Raw genomic sequence first — 26,702 nt, forward strand, 5'->3', positions numbered from 1 at the left:
TTTATAAAACCGTAAATTACAATATAAAATAAATAGGTATATATTAGCCAATACACGACGATAAAATAGAGTTTAAGTAAAAATGAATAAATGTAGTTAAAAAAAAAAAAAAATTATTACACTTACTTTACTAATTAATAAAAAAATACATTATACCTACGTGGGAAAATATGAAAAATATATTTATGTAAGCATCATGATATTATGATTAATTAATATTTGTATTAGTTCTACTTTTTATGGAAAAAACAAATTGCGGTTATTTTACGACTGCGTCTCATTTTACATGCTTATAATATTATATTTAATCAAACGTATTGTTATTATAATAATATGTGCGTAATTTCCAATTGACTAATCGGTGCCATTAATGCAGTACAAAATATATTTTATGGTCTTTGAACTGACGGAACGACGAGTAGTGTACGTTATAACTACGACGGAGCGTAACTTAAAATCATCAGATATGACGTGTGGGTGTGAAATATTTAAAAAGCGCATTATTTACTCGAATTCAAGTATCCAGAAAATAGCTTTGTTACGCCGGCGTGAGCGACTGGATAAAAATCGGGTTATTAGTAATGCCCGGTATAAAAAGAAGGTGTACACAGTAAACCTTAAAAAAAAAAAAAAAAAACAAATCGACTCGACTCGACTCGTTAAACAACCCACACGATGGTACATATACATACCACAGTAAGAACTGAACAATTACGTATAGTAACGTATGCACCTAATATTATAATATCTTTTTTTTCTTTCTCGAAAATCACGCAGAAGTTATTTAGTGCGTTTTAATCGTACGCCTACCTCCATCAGTAATCAGTCAATTGAAACGTTATTTAGGCGTGATGACTATTACTTATTATTATTATAGAAATACTGTGCATAGAAGCACTATTGGTCAGCAAAAATAAATTAGTTTTTCCCAAAAATGAAAAAAAAAAATTAAATTAAAAAAATTAAAATACGTTGTGAACTCTTTACAATAATAATTATTCACTTTTGACATACTTCTTGAATATAATTAATAAACAAAAGAAGTAGGTATACAAATATGTCATCAAACCAACAACTTTTTCAATAGAAAAGAAAGACGTCGTAAGTATCACAACATTATATTACATCATATTATATTGGAGCTAATAAGTGTATTTTCACCCGACAGCGTATATATATTTTAATAATAATAAAAAAAAAAAAAATCGTTGTGGCCTGTAAAAAAACAAACGTAAAATATATCGTAGGGCAACGGTTATGTTAATTTAGTAGATCCCATACAACTCTATTAATGTAAATACTGGTTAAAAATATTGGGTTCCGATGTGTGTGCGTTTGAGCGCTGGAAAAATAATATTATAATGATTACGATCGAAATCTGTGATTCTATTCAGTGGTTTTTTGAAGCTACGGACTTAATTAATTTTATTCCGTCGCTACTGTTACCACATATTTAAATTTTATCGATTTTTGTTTCGTACGACAAACACAATAATTATGTACACGTGGGGCTTGTGACGATAAGCTGAACTGATGTATGCGTATATTATAACGTATATATATATATACGACAACCTAACCTTTATATACGTTTATAAAACTATATATATATATATATGTATGTATTTACGTCGCTTATGATTTGACAGCGTATAGAGTAGTCAATATAATGCGATTAAAAATTCACATTCAACGAATTCGGTTTAGAACAGCACTAGTGATGCCTAATAAACGATATACCTACGAAATTTTCATCGGAAACGATACGCCGGCAGATACCTATCCATATATTCTGAAACTTAAAACGACCGTGATGCCGGTGATGATACTCACTCATGACGGACAACGTGGCCGATGATCTAATTGGTTTGCTCCCCGCCGCCGGCCCAGGGCTCACTTGACACTGGTACAGTGCATCATCCGTTATTGTCACATTTCTGACAAGTAAATTGTACACCCCATTTCCGGCATCGATCACCATAGAGTGCCTCGGATGACCCGGTATTTCGGCTGCATAACCTGTAATTGAGACATATTATTATTTTAAGCGTTTTTATTACCGTGGCGATTTTTTCGTCGAAGGTGTACAATTTTTTTTCCCCTCTACGGCCATTCCTGGTTTCTCCCCCACCCCTTTGCACCATCGCGGCCAGACAATATTCACCGCGATTAAAAAAAGGTCAACAGTCTGTCCGCGAAATAATAACATTTGCATAACGCGATTAACCTACCCAGAGCTAATCCATCTTTAGTCCACTGGACATCACCAGTGATGTCGTTGATTTCGCAGACCAACGTCACATTCGAACCTTCTCGAGCGCTAACGTTTTTCGGCACCACCCTGAACTCTTGCTGCTTGAACGTCGTCACTGTAAACACGGAAAGAATAAACGTATTGTAATTAATACCATCACGACGTTATCGCCGTTTCATAAATCGTTATGACTAGTTTAGAATATTATTATACACGCGCAGTACAATGAAATCGACAATTTTACCAACAACAATGGATATAATATATTTTAAAAAGTTATACAATGGATTGGCTTATATTTCTAGTGCACTAGCATAATAGTGTCCACTGTAGTCTTAACTATAACATATCATACATTTGAAAAAAAAAAGCAAAACAAGCACATAAACCATTTTTGTTTACGTCCCACCGGCGTTGCCGTAATATATTATTATACTTAGCGGGAAACGATGATAATAGTTAACAAAAACCATTTTAACGGACGAAAGTGATAAATAAACGTACTTAAATAATTCCGTTCCGTTTATCAGACGAGCACGATTGTCTGTGCGAGTACATGCTGGGATTGATCAATCCATATTCTAAACAATTTTTTTTTTTTTTTTTTTACGTTTGAAGAATAATAACAATTATAATATAATGCACATGGATGACATTCGCCACGGTCACATGTCAACGAACAATAATAATAATAACATGTACCACACAAATACCCAAAAATATAATGTAATTATATTATACTCGTTTCTAAAAAACTTGTAAGAAGGTATTTTTAATTCAGATTGTTAATAAAATCCTACTCGAGACATCTTGTTGGACATCGCTTATATGATCTTGAACGTAATTAAAATTGATAATTTGATTTTCGAGATCATTATGTCATCTTCTTGTAAATTTTGAATATCAATATAGCGTATTTTGTATAGTATTTAAAGCCTATATAATACGATTAGCTTTATCTGACCTTTAATACTTTGATATACAAATTTCGTTTTAAATATTCAAATGAAATAAAACATGCGGTTATAATAAAGTACGTGAAATCTGTTATAAGTATACATCTGTCTTATGCTAGCATAAATTCAGTAACTATAGATAATTCATTTATATCGCAGAATAAGGATAAACACGCTTTGTGGCTAGTTATTATATATTACTTACAAATAATTGAAGTATTTTATATTAGGGTAAAAACACGCGTAATATCTCATGCAAACCTACAATGCCTTGTTGAATAATAATCGTAATTGTTATATTTTTGAAACAAAAAATATAATTTTGAACTTATCAGATTATTAAAACTCGTAAATTATAATAATATGATATTGTTGGTATATATATGTCTTTGATTTCATTTATTTTCAAGTGTATGATTTAAAATGAATTAGTTTGGATTAATTATATTTAATTATTATTTTTTATTACTGTTTAATCTTTAAACCGTGGATATTTTGAGCAAAAATATTAATTAACAAAAAAAAAAAACTCACATTTATTATATTTTCACACGCCTAAGATACAGCGCATTATAACTACCCAGTTACTCCGTATAAGAAACCTGCCTAACAACGAATACGTAATTTCATACATAGTGTATTATATAAAAACCTGATTGTGCATATCAATATTATAATATAATATATAGATGAATGGCATTATAAAATACATAGTTAATTGATTGACAAATGTTAAAATTGTATTTAAATACAAAACCATAATGCGCACACGATACACGTAGGTACCGGTATATCGTCTTAAAACAGCGTTTATGCGATATGTTTATATTTTTATTACCGCTGTTGGACGTGTTTAAATAACAAAATATGGATAATATTCCCATTTAAATATTGTGGTTTTGTATTATAACCACGTTGCAGTTATGGTGTAGTCTTATCGATGGTTTGAATCTAATGTGATGATTAGTGCATGGTCCATCTGTTTTCTTTCGGTTTAGCCTACGCTTGTAAATTATCAATAAATAATTACTGTCTCGTGTGTGTAATTTTTTTTTCATTGAATAATCGAATTAAAAGAAAAATAATTGACAATATTGTATTTATAAATATAAAAACTGAGAGTAGTGGTTTTCAATTTTTTTCTCAAACATTATAATTTTTTTATCGAAGTGTAAAAATTAAACAATTAAAAACTGCATAATTTATACGCTATCCGGTGGAGTAACCTGGATTATTGGGTCTGTAATGTTTATTTAAAGAACGAGCGTATGTATTATGCTCCTGTAGAATTAAAAGTAAAACTATTATTTTCAAAACAAGTCGTGAGAAACTTGATAATTGTGTATTATTTGGAAGGCGAAAACAATAATTGTATCCGGTTTTAATGGAAAATCTAGATTTAAAAATTAAGAGTATTATTTTTCAAAAAATAAAAATAAATTGTACATAAATGATGCGTGTGTTGTGTGCGGATGTAGCATACAAATTATATTTAAATAGCTTTAGATATTTTATTCAGTAGTTTAAGGATGATAACGATTTGCTGTCTTCGTAATTAATAAATTAAAATACAAGTCTTGATCAAAATTACACAGTAAACAGGTAATCGTTAGACTACTTGCCTTTCTCACTTTTTTTGAACATCTGTGATACATACTAAATATTCATAGTTGTTTTATCATATTAAATGCAAATGTCTAAAAAAATAAAAATCTGATTAATATAATTTCAAAGAAATTTAAAATGGCATGATTTCTTTTGAAGTTATGTAATTGAAAACAATTTTTATTTTATTTGAAATATTTAAAAGTTTACTCATATTGTACATCAAATTTTCTCAAAAATTATAAATTTGATACTATTTAATAGACTGTATACATTAAAAAAAAGTGGCGTGGTAAGTAAAATCCATTGATATCACATGGCTCATTAGAACTTATAGTGTTTATAAAAAAAAAAAACTGTTAATTTAATATTCAATATTTCGATTTCAGAATACAGTGATGTTCAATTAAACACAGTTTTAATGTTAATATCACAATCAATGATAAAAAAATAGTTGGCATTTTTAATTTTCAAATCACTGTTTTAGTATTATAAATATATTACAGTATAATTATTCATTATTTAATATAAACATTTCGAAAACATAAAAACTAACGTTCAATATAGATAGCTCAAATACATATAGTATATATATATATATATATTAAAGCTGTATATAACATCTAAAACTAACATGACATTGTGCAATTTTTAATTAAAAAATATTCTCTTTTAAATACTTAACAAAAATTATCCAATTATAAAAAGTGGTAATTGCCTTGTATATAATAAATCATATTATTTTGTAATATCATGTGGAAAATATGGTACTTAACAGCAAAACTAACACATTTTAAGAAAAAAAATTTACATCATTTTCACTATAAAATATTAATTTTATAATAATATCTCAGTTAAAAAAATAATAGAATTATCAAATTGTTGTATTATTTGTATTAATAAATAATTATGTATATTATTGGCTTTAGGACTATTTATAATTATTTTTATAAAAACAAGTTAATATCATCTTTACTGCTTCATTAATCGTTTACAAAATAATACTTTAATATAACTAAGCTAATACTATGAATTTATATTTATTTTTTTAACGATCGAAGTAATTATTAGTTTTTATTTTCAAACAAATTCACGACGAATTTACTTTGACGTGTTTGCTACGCATCAACAAAATAATTTCTTATTATACCTACTTCTCGTATGTCACTGTATTAGTCAAAATGTAAGTTAATAGTAGCTTTATCGCATACGTATATTTAATAGCATCATATAAATTAAAAAAATATTTAATCTTTGACATTTTATAAATATTGGTGCAAAAAAGTTGTCATATAACTATTATATTTTATGCGCAATAAGTTTTAAATTTATTTTATAATTACTATTTTTTGTGAGCATTTTACACAGTTAAAATTTCATTGCATATCAAATTAATTTTGAAAACATTTAGTTGTTGACGTGTAAGAATCCCATGTATGAGCAAGAATACCTATATAATGCAAAATAAATATTCGCATGTCAATAATACACATTTTAAGACAATTTAGAAAATTAAAAGCATTTAAGTAGGATAATAATATTATAACGAATTTTTATACTTTACAAAATGTATCGATTCTCGCTAGTATACCAAGTGAAAATATAAACTGACCTCATACGTATACAAAATGTATATTTTTAAATATTAAAATAAAGACCGGTCTATTAATTACTAAAACAGCTCAAAAGAGGCATCATAAATGTACATATGGTAAGCAGCTGGAACCGTCTCTAACCGAGAGTGTATACCTCGTCAAGATGTGTGCGATACGAAACCATACGATATTATTATTATTATTATTATTATTATTATCAAGTATCATCAACGTGGGAGAGGGGTGTTTAAAAAAAAATAACAACACAATGTTTTGTTGACGTTTAACGGAGGTATTATGCGAAAACCGTACGGCCCAAATATACTATTTGTATATATATATATACACATCATATAATTTATGGCTAATAATACATTGGACCAATTTGGAGTGCGTTTTGAGAAGGGGTCGTGTTTTTTTTTTCACTCTCAGTCTAAGATTGAATGTCAAAAGGGCGTTATAATGTGAAGTACAGCGCGTGTGTTGCAAGTGTGTGAAACCACACGCATCGACGAGTGAAAGGAAAACGCCAATATGTATATTTTCGCAACGTAAATTGCATCTACACACACGGGTTGGGCTAAGATTATATTGTTATTAAATTATTATTTCCCAAGACGATTTCCGGTGATTAAAATGCACAAGAATAAACAGACGATAATGGTGTATTCAAATTTTTATTATAATGTTTTTGATAAGTTATACAAAAAGTTTGGACCAAATCGCCCTCAAAAGAACCACCTGACGTTGTGACTCTTACAGCCGTTCCAGGTGTTTTCCTCTTTTACTGATGTTCGAACCGTATAGGTACATTGCGCAAGGTGTTTTTTGACCACCTGTTATTATTACATTTTAAAATATTTTAAACAAAGTTGATTATTTTTGTTGAGGTATAAAAATAATATGATATTTTATACCTACTGTTGAAAAAATAAAATATTAAATTTAAATTTACTCATTACATGCTTATAATATAATATATTGTTTTAATACTTTGACCATTATGCTATCAGTGTACATCACAGCATGAAAATATTACGTCTCTAATTAGAAAAACTTCCCCCATATAAATTATTATTTTGCAATTATTTAGTTAAATGGTGCACGTAATATATTGTTCGATGCTTCGGTTCAACACATTCCGATTGTTACGAATTACCTTTTGGCTGCTTTGATGAAACACAAATAATGTAAAGGAAATAACAAAACCATTAATATGTTTTATAGGCAAATATTAGGATTATTAATACCGAATTTAATACATACGAGTTATAATATTTAATTATATAACTATAAATTAATACTTATATTTATATAAAATAATTGAGATATAGTAAATTACGTTGATTACAAAGTCATAAAAAAAAAAGATTTTTTCGTATATAATCTGAACAGTTATCCGTATAAAGTTAACGCGACTTAAACTAACTTTTTCCTTTATTACATATAGTATATTATTTATGAAGTGTCACTTGGAGTTTAATAATTCTCTTTCTAGAATAGAATACAACATATATAATATATATATATATATATATATAGACCATGTATATGGACGCGACCTTTTTATATGCATTACTATTTTAATTAATTATTTTTCCTAAATCCTAAGACCTCTCATTCAGTATTGTTAACACTAAAACGTCGTGGATTACTTTAACATCTACGTTGCCATAAAATTAAAAATAGAATGATAATATAATAATGGTATGGATTAAAAAACAAATTAGGACGCGCAGAAAAAATAAAAAATAAAAAAATCTAAATATTTGTATTTAGATTATATTATTTTCACATGCATATTGTAACAATGCGATATCATGATTCTTGTAACAAACATAAAAATTGTGTTAATATTAAAAAATAAAAAATATGTTTGTTCATGGTAACACGACTGCACACTATCATCTATTTTCGTAATAGAAACCTATTTTTTTTTTTTTTTTTAGTGATATTGTATAAAATAAACGCATCTAAAAAGTTTTTCGCTAATAACTAATAAGTAATTTAGGCATTGGTTAAAAGTTTTTAGGAGTGTTGTGTACGCTTTTGAGATTCAACAATTATTTTACGATTGTGTCTATTGTCATAAAGCACACGTGTACCAGAAACTGATTACGTGTTTTTTATTGTTATTTCTTAAACATTAAAACTCGGCGGCTCTATTGAAGTTTTGTATTTACGCTAAGTATCGATTTTACTATACACTTGGGTTTTTATACACATATGCGTGTTGTTTGGGGAAATAATAGCGGCAGAATACTTAGCAACTCCGTCGATAAGTTAATAATAAACATGCTATTTTTTTTTCTGCCTCGAGCTCGATGTAAAATAAAATATTACTGTATGTAATATTGTCATCCGGACAATAATTGCCATATATTTTTTACAAATAACGTACCTATATTGTTACTTAATTGAACAGTCGGCATATTATATACATAATATAATAGGTACCACACGCGTGGGGTTTTCTTTGCGGGGGGACATTGGTGGCGTGTCCACAGCGTTTAAAACACGATAATTGATAACCTAATTACAGCTATTATGACAGTAGACATAGAAAACATGTATTATACATTATATTTAGATAAACAAGACAGATGAACGCCCTTCTGCGTAATATCCGCGTGGCGGCGGCGGGTAGTGTGTGTTGTGCGTTGAAATATTATATCGCTCGACGTGGGTCACTATCATTCGGAGGGAAGCGAAAACAAAAATATGATTCATTTTTCGTACATTTCAGACACATTATTGTTGTTACATTAGGTACGTTTGTATATATTTTTTTTCCCCACTTATGAGAATAATGTTTTGATGCGTGTATTTCATTTATATAAGTTGTTTGACCTCCGTCAGGCGTGGGCACCATCACATCTTGCGCACCTCTCTCGTTCACATGGCGCGCGCGCGGTTTCGTTATAATATTATTATTATTATATATATATATATAGCAGGTCCGAGGAACACATAATATAACGTGTAGTACGACCGTTCTATAAGAGTAAAGGTCCTCGCGTAGAGGCGTATACAAACGCGCTCGCGCACACGGACGAACACTCGCGCACTTACGCACACGCACACAGCAGACGAGTCTCGTGGCAAGACGCCAGGTTGACTCTATTGACGAGACCTAATAGTAGTCGTCGTCCGAATTACGATCATCAATCGGTTAATAACAACCGACGACGACGACGACGACGACGATCGCTCCGAAACCGGCGGCTGGACGAACAGGCGCGGCGGCGGAGGGCGACGACGATGAAAGGGAAGAAGAAGAAGAAGAAGAAGAAGAAGCATATAATATGAGAAGAAGTAGTAAGTAGTAGAAGAGGAGGAAAAAACCGGAAGTTGGGCCGCAGGTTGCAGGTGCCGAGGCGACAGGTGCCCCGCCGCCACCGCGCCGGACCCACTCACGGATACAGAGCGTCGGGCAATTATTATTACTATACAACCACTACCACGCCAGCGACTATAATACGGCTACTATTATATATATACTATAGCGACCACTATTCTAGACGTAAAATATATTTAATGATGGCGTGCAACAGTCCAGTTTTTTTCCTTCCTTCTATTCTTACGGATCACACGGACACGGCACATCCCTTTTACAACGGCGTGTGTATTATATTATATCCACTACGCACCACCCGTTTCGTATAAGTCATAACATACACACGACGGTTTGATATATATTCTTTTCCTCTCGTTTTTTTATTTTTTATTTTTTTAATTCAACAGCCCAAAGAAGATCCCTTTTCACCTATTATTAGGTAGTGTATCGTCGTCGTATACAGCAGTATATTAGATACACACGATACCGGACGAAAAGAAAAACTTTAAACGAACGCCGCGAACGGTCGCTATCCCGCATCGGTGTGTGTGTGTGTGTGTGTGTGTGTGTGTTTTCCTCGGAAACTTTTATAATATAATCACAAATGCATTATTTATATAGAAACATATATTTATGGTATGTACATAATAATATAAGCAAACCGCCGCTATCTCAATGGTATATCGTTAAACGTTCGAATTAATTTATTAAACTCGTTTTTTTTTTTTTTTTTTTTTATATACCGATGGCGCAGTTGCTAAAATATAATACTTCGACGATACTATTCGTGTTTGATATTATTTGACCATGTCTATAAGTGTTTAGAATTTAATACGGTTTTAATGAAACTAATTTCTTTCGAACGTTTTATTTTTTTAGAATTGTCGCGACCAGTAATATCGATGGTCTATTATTATTTAGTAAACATTATATTATAATATAATATTTTTTCATCACGGAGAAGTAATAAAATTTAATTTCACACGAAGATTAAAAAAGAAAAACGTTATAATAAACTAGTTATAAGCAGGTAAGCCCTTACAGTCTTACGGCTCCATAAGTTTGATTTAATGACCACAATATACTTTTATCGTGTTAAATGTTTATGAATTTCAAACTGTATTTTATAGAAGCAAAAATAAGTGTAACATAATACTATAATATTTGTTTTTGTGACTTGATACAATTACAATTTTGGTCGATCGTGTAAATGGACGTGATTCGTGAAGTCGAAATAAGTTAATAGAAAAAAAAAAAAAAATTATTATGGGGCAGGTTAGTTATACACAACACAATCGATGTTCTGGTCTGTTGGAGTTGGTCGTGTTTATATTCCGTCTGTTGCATTGGAAAAAATGTCTTTCAGACTTTCTTCGAATATATTATAATATATACTATTATACGTTTAACATTTTGGAGTACAAAATTAGTAGGTGAAACGGAATTGTATTTTTACGCTTCGAAACGAACCGTGGTCATTTGTGTAGCAGACGAGTGATCTCCGAATTACAAGTAATTATATATTTGATAGGTATGTGTTTGTATCTTGATAATAATATACGAACGGAATTAAAATCTAATCATCTATGTAGGTTGTCTGTCTGACAAATTAATATACATTATTATCAGTGGTGCGCAATATTTCTAAGTTACGAATATTATACATGGCTATTAATTGTTTAAACATGCCGGCTGACATTAGTCGATTTGAATATTACAGTGGACAACATTTTTACCGTTTTATAATTGTAACGTCAACAACACAATAAATAATTGTATTGTACGTCGTATGATTGGCTTGATCAGTCAACGATCGAGTTGTATAAACGCGGCATTATTATAAAATAAAGAATTAATTTTCCCATTAAAACAAATGTTATTTTAATTTGCAAATAATAATATTTTATTTATATTTAAATTAATTCATTGAATTTTTAAACATAAAATTACGGTATTGCAGTTAGCACGTTTTCGATAATTTATCGTGTTTATCTATTCATTAATTAATTTCAAAAATCCTTTCTATTTGGATATAATACGATGTCTTTAAATGTTAATATTATGACTTTCAATGATTCAATTCAAATTATACAAATATAATAATATGTGTCTAGCTGCAAGTGTATTAATGCGTGAACATATTATATGCTGCAGACAAACCGCCGTCGTCCATCGGCGTTAATTTGTATTAATATATTTATATATTAATATATTATATGCTTTTTTTTATGAATGGTCTGATAAGTTTTATATATTTTATTAGTACTGGTTGGAAAAAAAAATCATGTTCCCACGGATGCCAGTTCGGACTGTACGGACTGACCGTAAACAAGATCATTAAGCGTTCGGCAGTATTATATTTTTATTTTATTTTTTTACGTTTTATTCTATTTGTTTTTTTTTTTTCATCTACAAATTTTAACTACCATCGGCAGAAATCAATTAACAAAAATTCACTAACTACGTTTAATTATATTCTGTGACAAAAGTGTACAATCCGTTGTCTCTTGGCACTGTGTCAACACAGTTTTTTGTTTTGGTTATTTCACTGCCAAATAATGTATAGAAAAAATACAATGAAATTAACAAGAAATATTTATTATATTACATTGTGAAATCATATTACTGAAACGGCCACTTGATTTAATGAAATTAAATCATATGACATGTTGGATAAGATTAAAATATGACTGTTTGTGGCTAATGCCGATTCCAAAGACATCATGATATTATGTTTGTATGTTGTGTGTTTAAAATTTTAAATATTCTACGCGCATACGAAATAAGAAATAAATAATCGAAGATTTACACGATAATGTTATGTTTAATATAAAACTAGTACGTAGATACTGTAGTAGATAGTATTGGCTACGACTAATGGTGTGAATCTGAATTGCCAGTTGTAATATGGTTCCGACAAGAATTTCAAGACAATTAAGATCGTAATAGGTTCACATAAACGGGTCGTGGAATTTGACATTTCATGCTGCGGTGTCCAGTGTCTATACATATAATAATCGCGAAATTGTGGTAAATTTCCCTTTGTCGAGGAAAAAAGTCGGTTTCACTCGATTTATCCATCGGCCACTGTGTATAGGTACTAAAATAGTAATAAACGTAGACAATATAATATACGATCGCAAACTGCGGCGACGGTGACGACGACGACGACGACGATGACGTCCTGTTTCTGGCAGTGGACTGTATTTAAAACGGTCATAATATTATAGGTACCTTCCATCATAGTGTACCTGATCCCAATCAGATTTTATTATTAATTTTTTACTGTCACGGCTGGAGGCTTCGAGCGTACATCCTCCGTGGGTAATCGCTGGTCACGTCCGTGATTAAAGAAGACGATGAAAAAAAAAAAAAATCTTACGGGAAAAAAATCGCCGCGATGACCACCCATTATCAACACATTCGGCGGCTAAACCAACATTTTTGCAAATAACGCGTAAAATTTATTTCGAAGAGCGCGTATACGTCTCCGCCGTCGTTGACATTAATACCGTGACGAAAAACATCGATTCGGCGGTCCCTGAGATTGAACACTTCACTTTCTACAAACAATATTATTATAGTAGTGGCCTATATTATGCACTCTATATATACGGCTCTGCAGCTCTTATTTCATGTTATTATTGTTGTTACTATAAATATCGAAACCCCGAATCGGGGGGAGGGGGGAGGATTAATTTTCGTAATGAGACCATGGGGCAATTATTAGTTTTACGTAGGTGACCTTTTGTTGTTTGTTCTACACAACGACGGAATCTATATGATGGTACACGCGTTGGTGTTCGATGCTATACACGAGAACATATTATTTTCACACGCTCGTAAGAAGCATCGGACGATTCGGACGTCAAACGTCTGGTAATTAATATTGTACACCTAACAATATAGTAACAATAATTAGGTTTATTTTCGGGGTATTAATATTCGCTCAAAAACGAAACAATCGATTGCAGACGTCAAGGTGTACTGTGTAGGATTATTCGTAACTAAATAGCCAACCGTGGCGTTAAAGAAATACATAATTAAATAATTAAATTTATGTAAGACGCAACAATGGTATTTAAAAATAAAGTACTAAAACTAATAGAAATGACAAATGTTTGTATACGATGTCTATTAACGGATTATGTAAATTTATGTGCACAGTTAAATAAGAATTATACAACTGGCGAATAAAATTGTTTGGACAATATTTTCGAGTACAACTTACGTCAATGCGTTCAATGTGTATACATATATATATAAATTATATATATGTAAATTTAAAAAATGAATCGCAGTAGAAAAACATTCTAGTTTTAGTGATTTAAATCGTATTGCCTTTTCAATTTGTTTAATCGAATTGTTATAATATAATATATTTCTCTGAAATTGTTTTTGTTTATACATATTTTTTAAAATAAAATATAATTTAAAGCATATCAGTTAAGTTACGTATCCTATAATTGTGATCATAAAATATGAACTATGAGTTATTACTATGATTACGATACATTTACATCAGATCAACTATTGTGGTTAAACGCGTAAGTTAAAGTTGTTCAATGCGTTATAAACATCGCAGCATTACCAATTCGTTTCAAAAAACCACAAGATTGGAAAGTTACAACAGATGTGGGATGTAGCCGATATTTTTAGTAGAAATACCTATATACGTAATGTATGTAAAAAAATGGTAAGTTGTATGATCGCATTTAAAATGTATTAAACTAGTATAGAAGGTACACATAATATAGAGCTAATCGTTAAACTTGCATTACACGTTTTACATATTTTAATAAATTTAATAGAAAAAAATTACTAAGAAGTAGATGTTTATCAATACAATATAACAATAATTTGGAATATTATTTAGTTATTCATCTTCAATAAAGTATAATATTATGTTTACTTTAAACCATAAGCATTTTGTTATATCAATATACAATAGTTTAACAAAATAATTTAATAGATATTATGATAAAACGATAGAAGACGAATTAAAAAACAATTTGAATATTAATACATTTTGTGTGTAAGTTAATTTTATTTGTACTAATAATTTCATTAATTTTGTTATAAAACATGTCGTAATTTCATAATGTCTTAGTAAGAAATGGCATGATTATCAGAATAGTAATACAAATTCAAAATTCAAAATGTGTAATATTTTCAGGTACAACGGATCTAATTATTTATTATAAATGAATTATTCAAATACTTGTGTCCGCGATTTCACTCCTCTCAGTCATGTAGATCGTGTAATCTGTACCTACTTAGCGGACATCCATAATACAAATTCATTGTGGTTTATGTTAATTGTGACAGTATAAACTCTCAAGTGCATTAAATTTCATTGTTTAATGGATTCCGATTCGCTAGAAATGGATTATCAATTGATGGAAAAAGTTGAGTGTCGATTAAAAATATTTACGGGATTATTAAACTCAAGAGGGTAAAAATAAAATTGAAAAAATAACGTTTTTCGGAGTGTACAGCGAAACATGTTAAATTCAGTGTTAGCACAAGTCGAGATTCATCAAAGACCGCATAAATTACGACCGTTTTAGTGCTATTGTTTTCGTGTGTTTTTTTTTTTTCCCACTTCGTTTTTAATGTCTTCGGTAACGTTTGTACGGCGGTTCTCTGAGTTTTGTAACCGTCAATGATAGTTTTAGGTACACAGTTATAATATATTATAAGAGCAGTACACGTATATATATTCAGTACACAAAATACAGTTGGGGTGGAGTAGGGGTTTTGTCTTATTGGCCACCGAGTTTCGTTGATGTATTAGCCAACATCTACGTGTTAGGTATTATTACAGGGGCCCAGACAGGATACACAGAATGGTGCGAAACCGGAAAAGCCGCGTCTTTGTGGAATAAAGGACTATTTAAGCGTGTGGGAAACTCAATGCACCGTAACACAGAAGGCCAGGTCTCATCTACAATTATTATTATTATTATTATTATTATTATTATTATTATTATTGTTATTACTATTCCCTTTTGCTCCGTAGTCCAATTAATGCGGTATAATTATTTGGAAAATAAAACTACAATAATAATATAATAAATTAGACTGACAGAACTGTGTTGAATTTCGAATTGAATTTTATTTTCTTGATTTATATGGTGGTTTTTGATATCGTTGCACACGACTTTATATCAACATATTATTGTTTTATTAAATGTATCTGTTGAGAATAATAATTGAATATCCAATCCATGTAAATTGTTTTATTGACATTTAATACTTGAACGAAATGATACAACTTGTTTGACGTAAAAACAAAATCGGCTAAAATAATTCATAATAGACATTAACTTAATGTAGGTAATAAAAAACAATAATTACAATAATATAAATCTTTAAAACAAGACATAAATGCATTGTACACGAAAGGGTTTCTTTACATTGAAACCAATTAAATATGTAAAATATTCACAGCAACGTATTTATTTTTTAACTACCTATAGATAATGATTATACCACAATATTTTTATGGATTATTTTTATATGGAAGTAGAATATTTTGTACCTACTAGGTGTTTTTTTAAATAATAAAAATGTATTATAAACGTCATTGTACGTATATTATGATATAGAGTTGAACTAAATTACTTTCAAAATTTAAATAATCCATAGTTTTTTAAACTAAGATAAATTAATATGAAAAAAAAATTAATGTGATGTATTGATCGTAAACACTTTTTAATCGGAAACTATAATAAAAATATTTTCAATTATTAAAGGGCATTTTGCCAATTTTGTTACGTCGTGTTCAATTATGTTATTTTTATTTATTTATTTATTTTTTAAACAATAATCAAGCGTTAGATGTAAAAAGTAATAAGCAATATTTAAAAATAATTATATTTTTCAATAAACACAATTATTTCTATCTTTTGTTATTATTATTATTATTATTATTATTTATATAATAAACTAGATTTATAAAATGTAAGTTCAAAGAAATGATACACATAACAGATATTAAAAAGAAAAAGCATAATGAATTTAAACCATCTACCTACCAGACAAAGGTATTATATATTTTTTTATTAAATAAAGTTTACCTATATTGTATTTTTTTCGGAAGTATAAGAAAATTTATTCGGATTAAATTTACATATAAGATCAATTATTATTAAAAAATAATTATTTATTAAACATGTTAAACATATAATTTAGAAAGTATAAATAAAACAATTGTTTTATGAAATTAAAATTGAATGTTATTATTTATTTTATTAATATTTTAAACATAATATTGTATTATAATGTGTAATATACTAATATGGAAACTCACTTGTTTATATTTTACCATACGTTTAAGTGGTTTAATCAACTAATTCTAAAATTATTGATGTTAAACTATTTCAATTGATGTAACACAGACATTTAATGATTAAAAAAAAAAAACCAATATAAGAAAAAATATTCACTTCACATATTAATTTACGTATTGATTATATTTATTCATGTTACACTATGACAAATATTTATTTCAATGTTTCACATAAATATGCAAGTCAAAAAGTAATCGTGTAATATAAAAATTAATACTTACCAATTAACCTCTGGAACTCAAAAATGTCCAAGTAATCAAAGAAATGTCTCAAATTCACGCAAAAAATACCAATTAAATTTAAACTATTTTAATTTGGCTAGTTTTTTACATGCGGGGTTGATGAAACTACTAAAATTCACGGGAAAAATGTAATTAGTAGTCAAAAGGGTGTTGTCATTTAAGAAGAAAAATATATTGCGTATGCTAAATTTTAAAACACAGTACATAATCCAGAGAGCATTGAAATTTGTATAACTAAGTCTAATAATGAACTAAACATTGAATAAATAAATTAAATTAAAATTGCATGTTTCTTAGAAAATATATAGATAGTCTTTAATTAGCATTTACCCACTGTATATTGTCACCATGTCAAATTGTATTATTTTAATTAAGCGGAGCCTTTTATTATATTTTTCGTTAACATATTTTATTAAGATAATAATTACAAAACAACCGTTACAGAAAAAATGTTCAATTACAATACTGGTTCCAATAATGAATAAGGCAATATAAAGGGTGACAAGAACAGATTCCGACATTTCGAACAGTATTTCTCAAAATAGTGGTCACAACCACATTTTGGGTCACGAGTGATTTTGAAGGGGTAGCTGATAGACATAATTAAAGTGTTTTGTTTTAACATTCAATTACATTTCGTTTATAGGCAAATAACACAAAGAGCACATGATTATCAAAATACCTACTACAAGCACTGTTACACTATGCCTTATAGTGATTCGTTAAAACTAACTATTATAGAAACCAACTATGTAAAGCAGTCTTTGCATAGCACAATTTTATTAAACTTTGTCCGTATAAAATTTTTACCGAGTTATCAAAATATCAATACCATTTAAAATATTAAAAATTAAAATTAATGCCGGAAAATTTATTTTATATATCTAAAATATAACATGACAATTTTAATTTAACAATAACTATATTATTTTATTGTTCATTCAAATAAATTAAAAATATATTATATTATATATACTTTGCTACAGAAATATATTTTTTTCTAAATTTTTTAGCATTTCTTATTTAGTTTTAAGTTTTACAAACAATTTAAATCAATGTTATTTTAGAATTGCAGTGAAACCATTGTTCAAATCGGAGACAATATTTGTTTTACAATGATACTATTTTTCCTGTAAACACTTTTTAGTAATATAGAAATATTGTGAAAGTTTCATTTAAGTTTTCCATTGAAATTTTGATACATACTTATACAGTGTTTCACCATTGTAAATTTATCAATATCTACATCAATATCTACATATCGTATTTTTTCACACAAACTTATGAGTTATGAATTTAAAAAACTTTAAATTGCAGATAAATGTGTATACTTAAATTTATGAACTTTTTAATCGATGCAAATTAAAAAATACTCAATTTTCTGAAAAAATTATTGTTGTTTCGCGAAATTCTTGCAATAATATTTTGATTATTATCGTTTTAGAAGTGTTGAACCATAGTTTAACCTAAAAAATATTTTATATTTTGTAAAGTATATATTTTTGTTCTTGAATACATCATTTGGTAATACAAAATTAGTTTTAAATAAATCGCGTGTCTTAGATCTCGTATTTTGTTCTTTTGTAATCAACTTTTTTGTTAACTATCGACCACTAAAATTTAGATTTTATTATAAAACACCTTATGTTTTTAATAGTAAAGTAATTTTAGAAGTAGGTGGTAACTTAATTAAATTCAAAAGTATATCACTTATTCTTGATTTTTATATAATAATTCCATCACCGAACAGAATATTGCAGTACTACTTTTTCGTCAATTAAAAAAAGGAATAAGTTAATCATTGAACGATGCAAAGTAATGAGAAAAATCATATTATTAATAATTTAGTTGATTTCGTTAAGATTTTCTTAACAATTCTTTTAAGTTATTTATATATGACGAAACTGTCATTTTTATTGCGGGCATTGCTGGCAATTTAATTTATTAGGTGATGGTATCCATTTTTATTAGTTAATATTCGTCATAATATTATGTTGGATTATTTAATATTAATAGGTACAATGAATTTAAATGACATAATATTTAATATATGTGACTATTTTAGAACATACTACAAGTAGTACCTTGGTACCTATATATATATTAGCTGATTTCATACTGTCATAATATAGTGTAGTGTTTTATTTTATTATTTTATCCATCATTAATAATGATAATTTTTTTCGATAAATTAGTTGAAATTATTTGAAATCAAAAAATAAAAATAAAATATAATTTCGGTTATTTGCTAATATTATTGCTTCGTTATTAAAATGTTAGTCCTGATCAGATTTTCTGAGAATGACTTGATTAAAACGAGTCTATACAAACCTAAATGTGTCGTTTTGTTTATATACTATTACAAGCATTGACATGATTTACTACAACCGTTGGGCATAATATGTATTTCGTTTATAATATCAATGCTATATCAGGATTTGTTTGTAATTGCAATTACCAATTTGTATGAAATATAGCGTTATTTTTTTTTCATTCCTACATGGTTTGGTCGATTCTTTTCTCTTATAGATGATCTCGTTGGTAGCTAATTTTTTTTATCTTCTCCGTGCGAACGTTGTTCGAAAAAGACTAATCTGAATAAATTACGATGTCTGTTATAATTAGTACTATCAAAACCGGTTGTAGTAGTAGCCCAAGTGATCTGATTTTGTTTGAAACCCATTCTCCTCCTCTTAGTCGTTTTTTTTTTTATTTTATACAACAAACACGATCCTACCGGTGTGTACGTCCTAACTTTGAATTCAGAATGAGTGTTGGTTACTAACACGTTATTAAATTGACAAAACATTAGAGATTTAAACTTCAAGCAACTGAATAGAATGAAAACAAAAACATTTGTAATGTTTATCAAAATAAGTTTACCGGTAGTAAATATAGATTTTTTTTTATTTATTTACGTTAAAATGAGTCCTGTATCGAAGCAAATAAATTTAAATTATTCTTTATTGTTTTATAAGCTGTTTATAGAAATATAGAATTTTAATTAATTAACACGTTAAAGTATTTATCGTTATGTTTTTTTAAAAAAAATTGAATTGAATACAACTTATAAATACGCATATTTATATATATATATAATTTTGTATTTTGTTGAAAGCATATTAAAATGAAATTGCAAATCAAAAATAGTTAAGTAGGTATTATAACATTTAATAGTAGTTTATTTTGTAGGTACCGGCAATTATCCAATTAAAGACATATTTTAACAATATGATCTTTCAAGTTCAGTAAACTCGCATATTTAATGTTAAAGCTTTTTTCGCTTGAATTTCTAATACCTAACTCGCTAAAACTTGTAATACTTTTATTTCAGTATGAGAATAAAATCAAATTAAATGTACCTACCTATATAAATATAAATCATAATATTTACTTCTTAAAATATTGTTAAATTCAGTATAAAAAATATCAAAATGAATAAAAGTATTAAAATTTTAAATTTTAAACTAAAAGTTATTATTGTTATTTAGATTTAATACGACTTTTGGATACGACATCCAGACCAAAATAAAATCTTCTCGGACTCGACCCAACCTGTTATTTATATATATATAATCAGGAATAACATTGTTATTAAATCATAGACATAATTATTGAGAACAAATCAATTATCGAATAATTTAGTTTGCGTTTGACATTATAAAATATACCTGAAGTTAATGCAATATGTTTCATTAAATATACCTATTTATATTGCATTTTTTTTTCATTAGTTTTAAATTTAAAATAATAATAAAAACATGTGTTTGAAAAAAAAAATAAAAAATTCTTTTCAAACTTTTCAAACTTTTTAAACATTGTTGATGTTATGTCATTATACACGAATTGCGTCGTTTTGGTGTTTTTCTGACTATAAAACGAATCCCGCATCTTGAGTTTCTAGATGTTTTTAAAATATAATATGTATTTGAAAAGACTACATTTTAATAATAAATTTAACTTGTGTAACGTATTATGATGAGGATTTGACGTGTCGTCGATAATTCCGCGTACAGGTTTATAACGTCATTGTTACCATCGTTCGTCCGTTTTTGTCGTCGTGCTTTACTATATTATTATATTATTATTCACTTTGTCAAGTCACGTTGGCGGCAAACATGACCGATTCATACTATGTATTTAGGCGTACAGTACATGTGCACTTACTCAGCCGTATAACTGCTACATATCATATAATAAAATTAGGTATATCTAATAATAAGCGCTAATTAATTGTCTCCGTTCAGCTTGTCTCAACTCACTACAGTCTTTACATACGCGAATTTAACCATATACGCCGATTAGTCGTGTAATATTTCTGTGGTGCTTACCTCTCAAACACGAGAACAGCAACAACAGTAATCCGATTTGCGGCAACGATCGGAGTGGATCTCGTCGGTTCCTCCTGCTGCCGCAGGTACGATGGCTGCGACGGTGCATGGCAGCTATAGGTGTCGGTCAGCGGTGATGTGATGTTTTCACACCGGGTCGTACGACATGGAAACGTATTCGGGGCAGTGGGGGAGGGGGTGAATTTAAAAAAAAATGGGAGGGGAGAGAAGACGAAAAAATCCGAATTTTAAGGATTGAAAATCCTGCAGAATCAGCGAGCGGTAGATTTAGGACTACACTATAGTATTAAAGCACGACTGTCGACGGAAGCGTGTGGGCAAGTCGTAACGACGACGACTACGTGGTGGATAAGACGCGCGCGCGAAGAACCGACCGTGACCGAACGGCTGACGATACTGAATGGCAGCGCGCGAAGACGAGACGCCTCGTGTGTGTTGCGTGCGTACCACCGCGGTCGGTCGTTTGGTCTGCGACGGCTGCTGCTGCTGCTGCTGCTGCTGCTGCTGCGGTGGCACCAAGAAACAGGGAACACTCGTGACAGCGGCAGAACAACTCGTACATGTTAATACTTACACTATAGCACACACACACATACGCGTACGCATATGCTTATATAATATATATTTTATATATACACATGATATATCGTAGCAATAGTATTAGTTGTAGTTGTAGTTGTAGTAGTAGTAGTCGTTGTAGTATTAGTAGTAATAGTAGTAGTATTATTGGCGGTAGTGGTGGTGGTAGTAGTAGTGCGAGCAGCCGCCACCGCTAGGACCGGTAGCCCCCGGAGTTTCTGTGCACCGCATCTGCTCCTCCGAGAGGAGTCACGGGTCTAGTCCGGAGACGGATAAAAAAAAAAGAAAGAAAGAAACGATTATCACCATATTATAACCCCGCTGCGTGCTAATCGCTGTCTCGGAGGCCGCCGTGCATCGTTATAACATCGATATGAAAAAATAATTAAAAATTAATAAATAATAACGACAACAATATAATAATAATAATATTATTATATAGGTATTATACTTGTAATAACGACCGCATAAAATAAAACTATAAGCACACACACACACACACACACACTATATTTTCAAACGTGTCATAGAGGACGAGGAGGGCTTGCTTTTTCTTTTATTTTTATTTTTTTTTATGTTCGTGATTTTACCACGAGTACGAAACGGAAAAAAATATATTACAATATAATATTATATTAATATTAAACTACACACATGTAGATACGGTGGCAGCGAATAATATACGGAGCAAAACAATTGACAAAGAAAACTGCAGGGCATTATTCTCGGTGATAGATAATTCGTTTCTGCGTCGAAAACGCCCAATTGGTGTTGTACATAATATTTTCCATTATCATTACTATTATTACTACAACGTTTTTTTTTCTCCCTTCTTTTCTTATGCACTTCAAAGGGCGATTTAAGTCAACTACACGCGATTCATTTTGTAAACTGCAACGACGAGATCACGTGTTGTGCCGTAGTTGCCAATTTAAAAATATTATTATTATTAATTATATACCCGCGATGATGTGATTCAGTATTTGAGTATATTTTCAATACCGAATAAACGCGAATATCCTACGAATAATACGCAATAATAGAATGAGCAAATTATGTCCTACACACCCACAAACACACGCTCGCACGCCAGCTCTCATATATTTTAACACCATATTATACGCACGTTCAAGCGGAAAAGTATTTCATTTTTATATGTTTAACCAGTATAAATCCCCTATAAAGTTCATCTGTCTGACTTCGTTCAATACTTTTTTTTTTAACGTACCTAGAGCGGTTTGGCGGAAACGAATGTAAATTAAATAGTAACGCTAATCATAAATAATTATTAATTTTTTTTCCTCGAGAATTTGCCGTATACCAACTCCTTTAATTAGATATATTATATTATAAAAGAATCGAGACGTGTAGAATATATACCCAATTATACAAATTAATTTTAATGTCGTTTATATTATAATATATATATATATATGTATATATATATATGATAGCATGTGTTTGCGAAATTAAGTAAAAGTATCTGGAGTTTTATATGATGAAATAATTACTAACATGCATGTATTTACATTTAAAACTAATCATTTTGTAATAAATTACAAGTACTTATCATATATTATCTGAGTCTGGACGGAAGTGAGGAAGTTATTTGTTTTAAAATATTATTAGATGTGATGTCTCATTAAAACTATCTTGGTATTACATTAAGATTTTTAAAAAAAATGAATAAATTAGCCTCAGTAAATAATAAATTAACTTCAGTAATGTTAAAATAATATTGTGAAATTATTATTTATCGTACTGCTAAAACTATAAGACAAACTTTTGATTTTAGATGAGACTTTAAATTAAAGTTGACAATTTACACATTTTAAAGATTTTTTACTTGAATAAGTGGGTTGTTATAACCTTCAAACATATTAATTTAATAAATTTGTGATTATAATTTATTTTATATTTTTACATTTGAAATTATTGTATTTTATACAATTAATATTAATTAATTATTTGTTTTATGTAATTTCTTTAAAATCAAAATAATACGTAGTAGACTTTATAACAATTTTGATGTATAATTTTGGTTCAAATGAATAAACTCGTATTATTTACACTTATTTTTCATTTCAGACGTTTACTGTTAGAGTTTATTTTTTTTTTTTAAATTGTAATATTTCTTTGTTAAATTTAATTTATATTAATATTTATATTTATTGGCCCGTGGACTTATTTTTATCGTTAAACTAACATGGTTTTTGTTTAGGTACCTACATGTTTTCTTTATAAAAACACGTAATTTTGTATGATATTATTATAAAGTATATATTTATACATATTATATTGTTTGAATACGTAATACGTACCAATGTATTTATCTTGTAGACACACATAATTTGACACACAATAATTTTAACTGACAATATTTTTTGTCTAAGAATTCTATTTAGGGTAACAAAAATGTTTTAAAAGTTAGAATTTATAAAACATACATATCCAGTAAACTAAACATATCGATTAAATTAAAACTTTTTAAACTTGTTCAAACTGGCCGAACAATTATTTTAAATGTATTTTTATTATATTACATTGTTTACATTATTATTATTATTATTAAAATAATGATTTTATAAAACATGAATAACATATTTATTTTATATTGCCTCCATAGACTATATTAGTTTTATAATTTATTTATTTTAAAAAATGGGAAAAAGGTTCTTTGAGAAAATGAAATTGTTAAAATTTTTGAATTATTTTAATATTCTTTTCAAAAAAAAAAAAAAATATAATATATTGCGTATAACCTAAGTATGTCCGTAATAATAATTTTACGAGTTTTATTATTCAAAATTGAATATCATATTTGTTGATGATAATTAATTAACATGGCGTTAATTTTTTTAGAATACTCTTTAACCTTGGTGTTAATTTGATATAGGAGTTATTTGTTTGATTAATTTATTTAAAATTAAATTGTTAAAAAAATAACATATTGATGAGGTTCAGTATAGGCTTTCAAAATAGCATGTTACAAAAATGATGGGGATGGTGATTGCATTAAGTTTTTATGTGATTCCAATAATTATTATATTACGAACATTGTTTAAACATTTTAGTACAACCAGCGGGGGGTTATGGGGAGGGTGTGAGCCTCCCTCAGAGAACATAATTGCTAGTTGCGCTACTAGATGACCCCTTATTGTTTGCGTAAACTATACTTTGATGACTACGTACGTAATACCAGGAGTTAAAAATCTAATTTAAATAGGAAAATACCGAACATTATATTTGTTCAACTGCCAACTATAAAATGTAATTTATAATAGAATATAATATAGAGAGATATAAATTAAATATTGTTTTACTCAAATGTGTTTTTATTAAACGTGTCCCTTGGTTTCTAGAAAATAATAATACGTATAAATAAATTATGTACACATTAGCTGACTCAGTATTATAATAATATCATAGGAATTATACTTAGGTACCTATACCAATATTTATAATTCACGATAATATGAATCTTTCACGATAAAATATATATAATTTCATTATTATTATTCGATACGTTTGTTCTGAAATATTTTTCCATTTTAAAATATGATATTTACAATTGCTTTCCATCTATTTTAGATGTATTATTAACATTCAACACGTTCTAGTAATATAGTGCAACTTTGAATTCAGTATTAAATATAATTAAAAAAACGTAATAAATCAAAATAAATAGGAGAACCCTATATTGAAATACCCTCCGGGCAAGGTATTAAAATGACGTCCAGCTAAGACCAGATTGTTATGATAATGATTTCTATACGGTCGATAAACCGAATCCATTTAATTTCGAGATTTTGCTTTTAGTTTCGAATCGATGAACACGGACGAGCACTTGAGTTCTTTGTTTTCTGATATTTTCCGCATGATTTCTTATATCTAGAATCAACCATGGACAATAAAATGTAGAAATTTGGTTTGTATTTCTAAATAATGTTTTGATAGATCAGTATTAGAGTCAAACGTTAAATTAATTACCGTTTTTCGTTTAAACACCGAGTATTTTAATTATTTTAAATAATGGTTAAAACTTAAAATATATTCGTACACTAATAATTGTATCTCAAAAATGACAAATAAAACAAATAATAAATGTAAACATAATAATGTGATTCAATGCCAATCCTATACTTGATTTAATTTTAATTATATTATTATTTTTATAATTACATTTTTTCAGTAACAGGGAGTGTAACTACCGTGAATCTAAAAAATAAAAAAATATCGTATTCATAGATAATGTTTTTGGATTTTTTTTTCATTCTAAACGATTTAACTACGCAAATCATACAGTTCGGTTAATACCGCAAGTAACATTAAGATCTATGAATTGATTGCATATTTAATGCACAAACATTAATACAAATACAGCATAGGTCTTTCGTTTTATATAGGCATTAAAAATATGATCACAG

At 28.6% G+C, this 26,702-nt stretch overlaps 1 protein-coding gene across 1 annotated transcript in view; it reads right to left on the minus strand.

Moving 5' to 3' along the window:
- LOC113556994 (nephrin-like) overlaps positions 1-22,126 on the minus strand; it is a 49,290-nt gene extending 27,164 nt beyond the window's left edge. Inside the window, exons 1-3 of the mRNA XM_026962254.2 lie at positions 21,676-22,126; positions 2,232-2,369; positions 1,834-2,019 (exon numbers count right to left, since the gene is read on the minus strand). Of these exons, the coding sequence (XP_026818055.1) occupies positions 1,834-2,019; positions 2,232-2,369; positions 21,676-21,784 (433 nt within the window). The 5' untranslated portion in view covers positions 21,785-22,126. The remainder of the gene's footprint in view (positions 1-1,833; positions 2,020-2,231; positions 2,370-21,675) is intronic.
- Between the last annotated feature and the right edge of the window lie 4,576 nt (positions 22,127-26,702).

This window comes from Rhopalosiphum maidis, chromosome 3 (assembly GCF_003676215.2).
Source record: "Rhopalosiphum maidis isolate BTI-1 chromosome 3, ASM367621v3, whole genome shotgun sequence".
NCBI classification, from domain to species: domain Eukaryota; kingdom Metazoa; phylum Arthropoda; class Insecta; order Hemiptera; family Aphididae; genus Rhopalosiphum; species Rhopalosiphum maidis.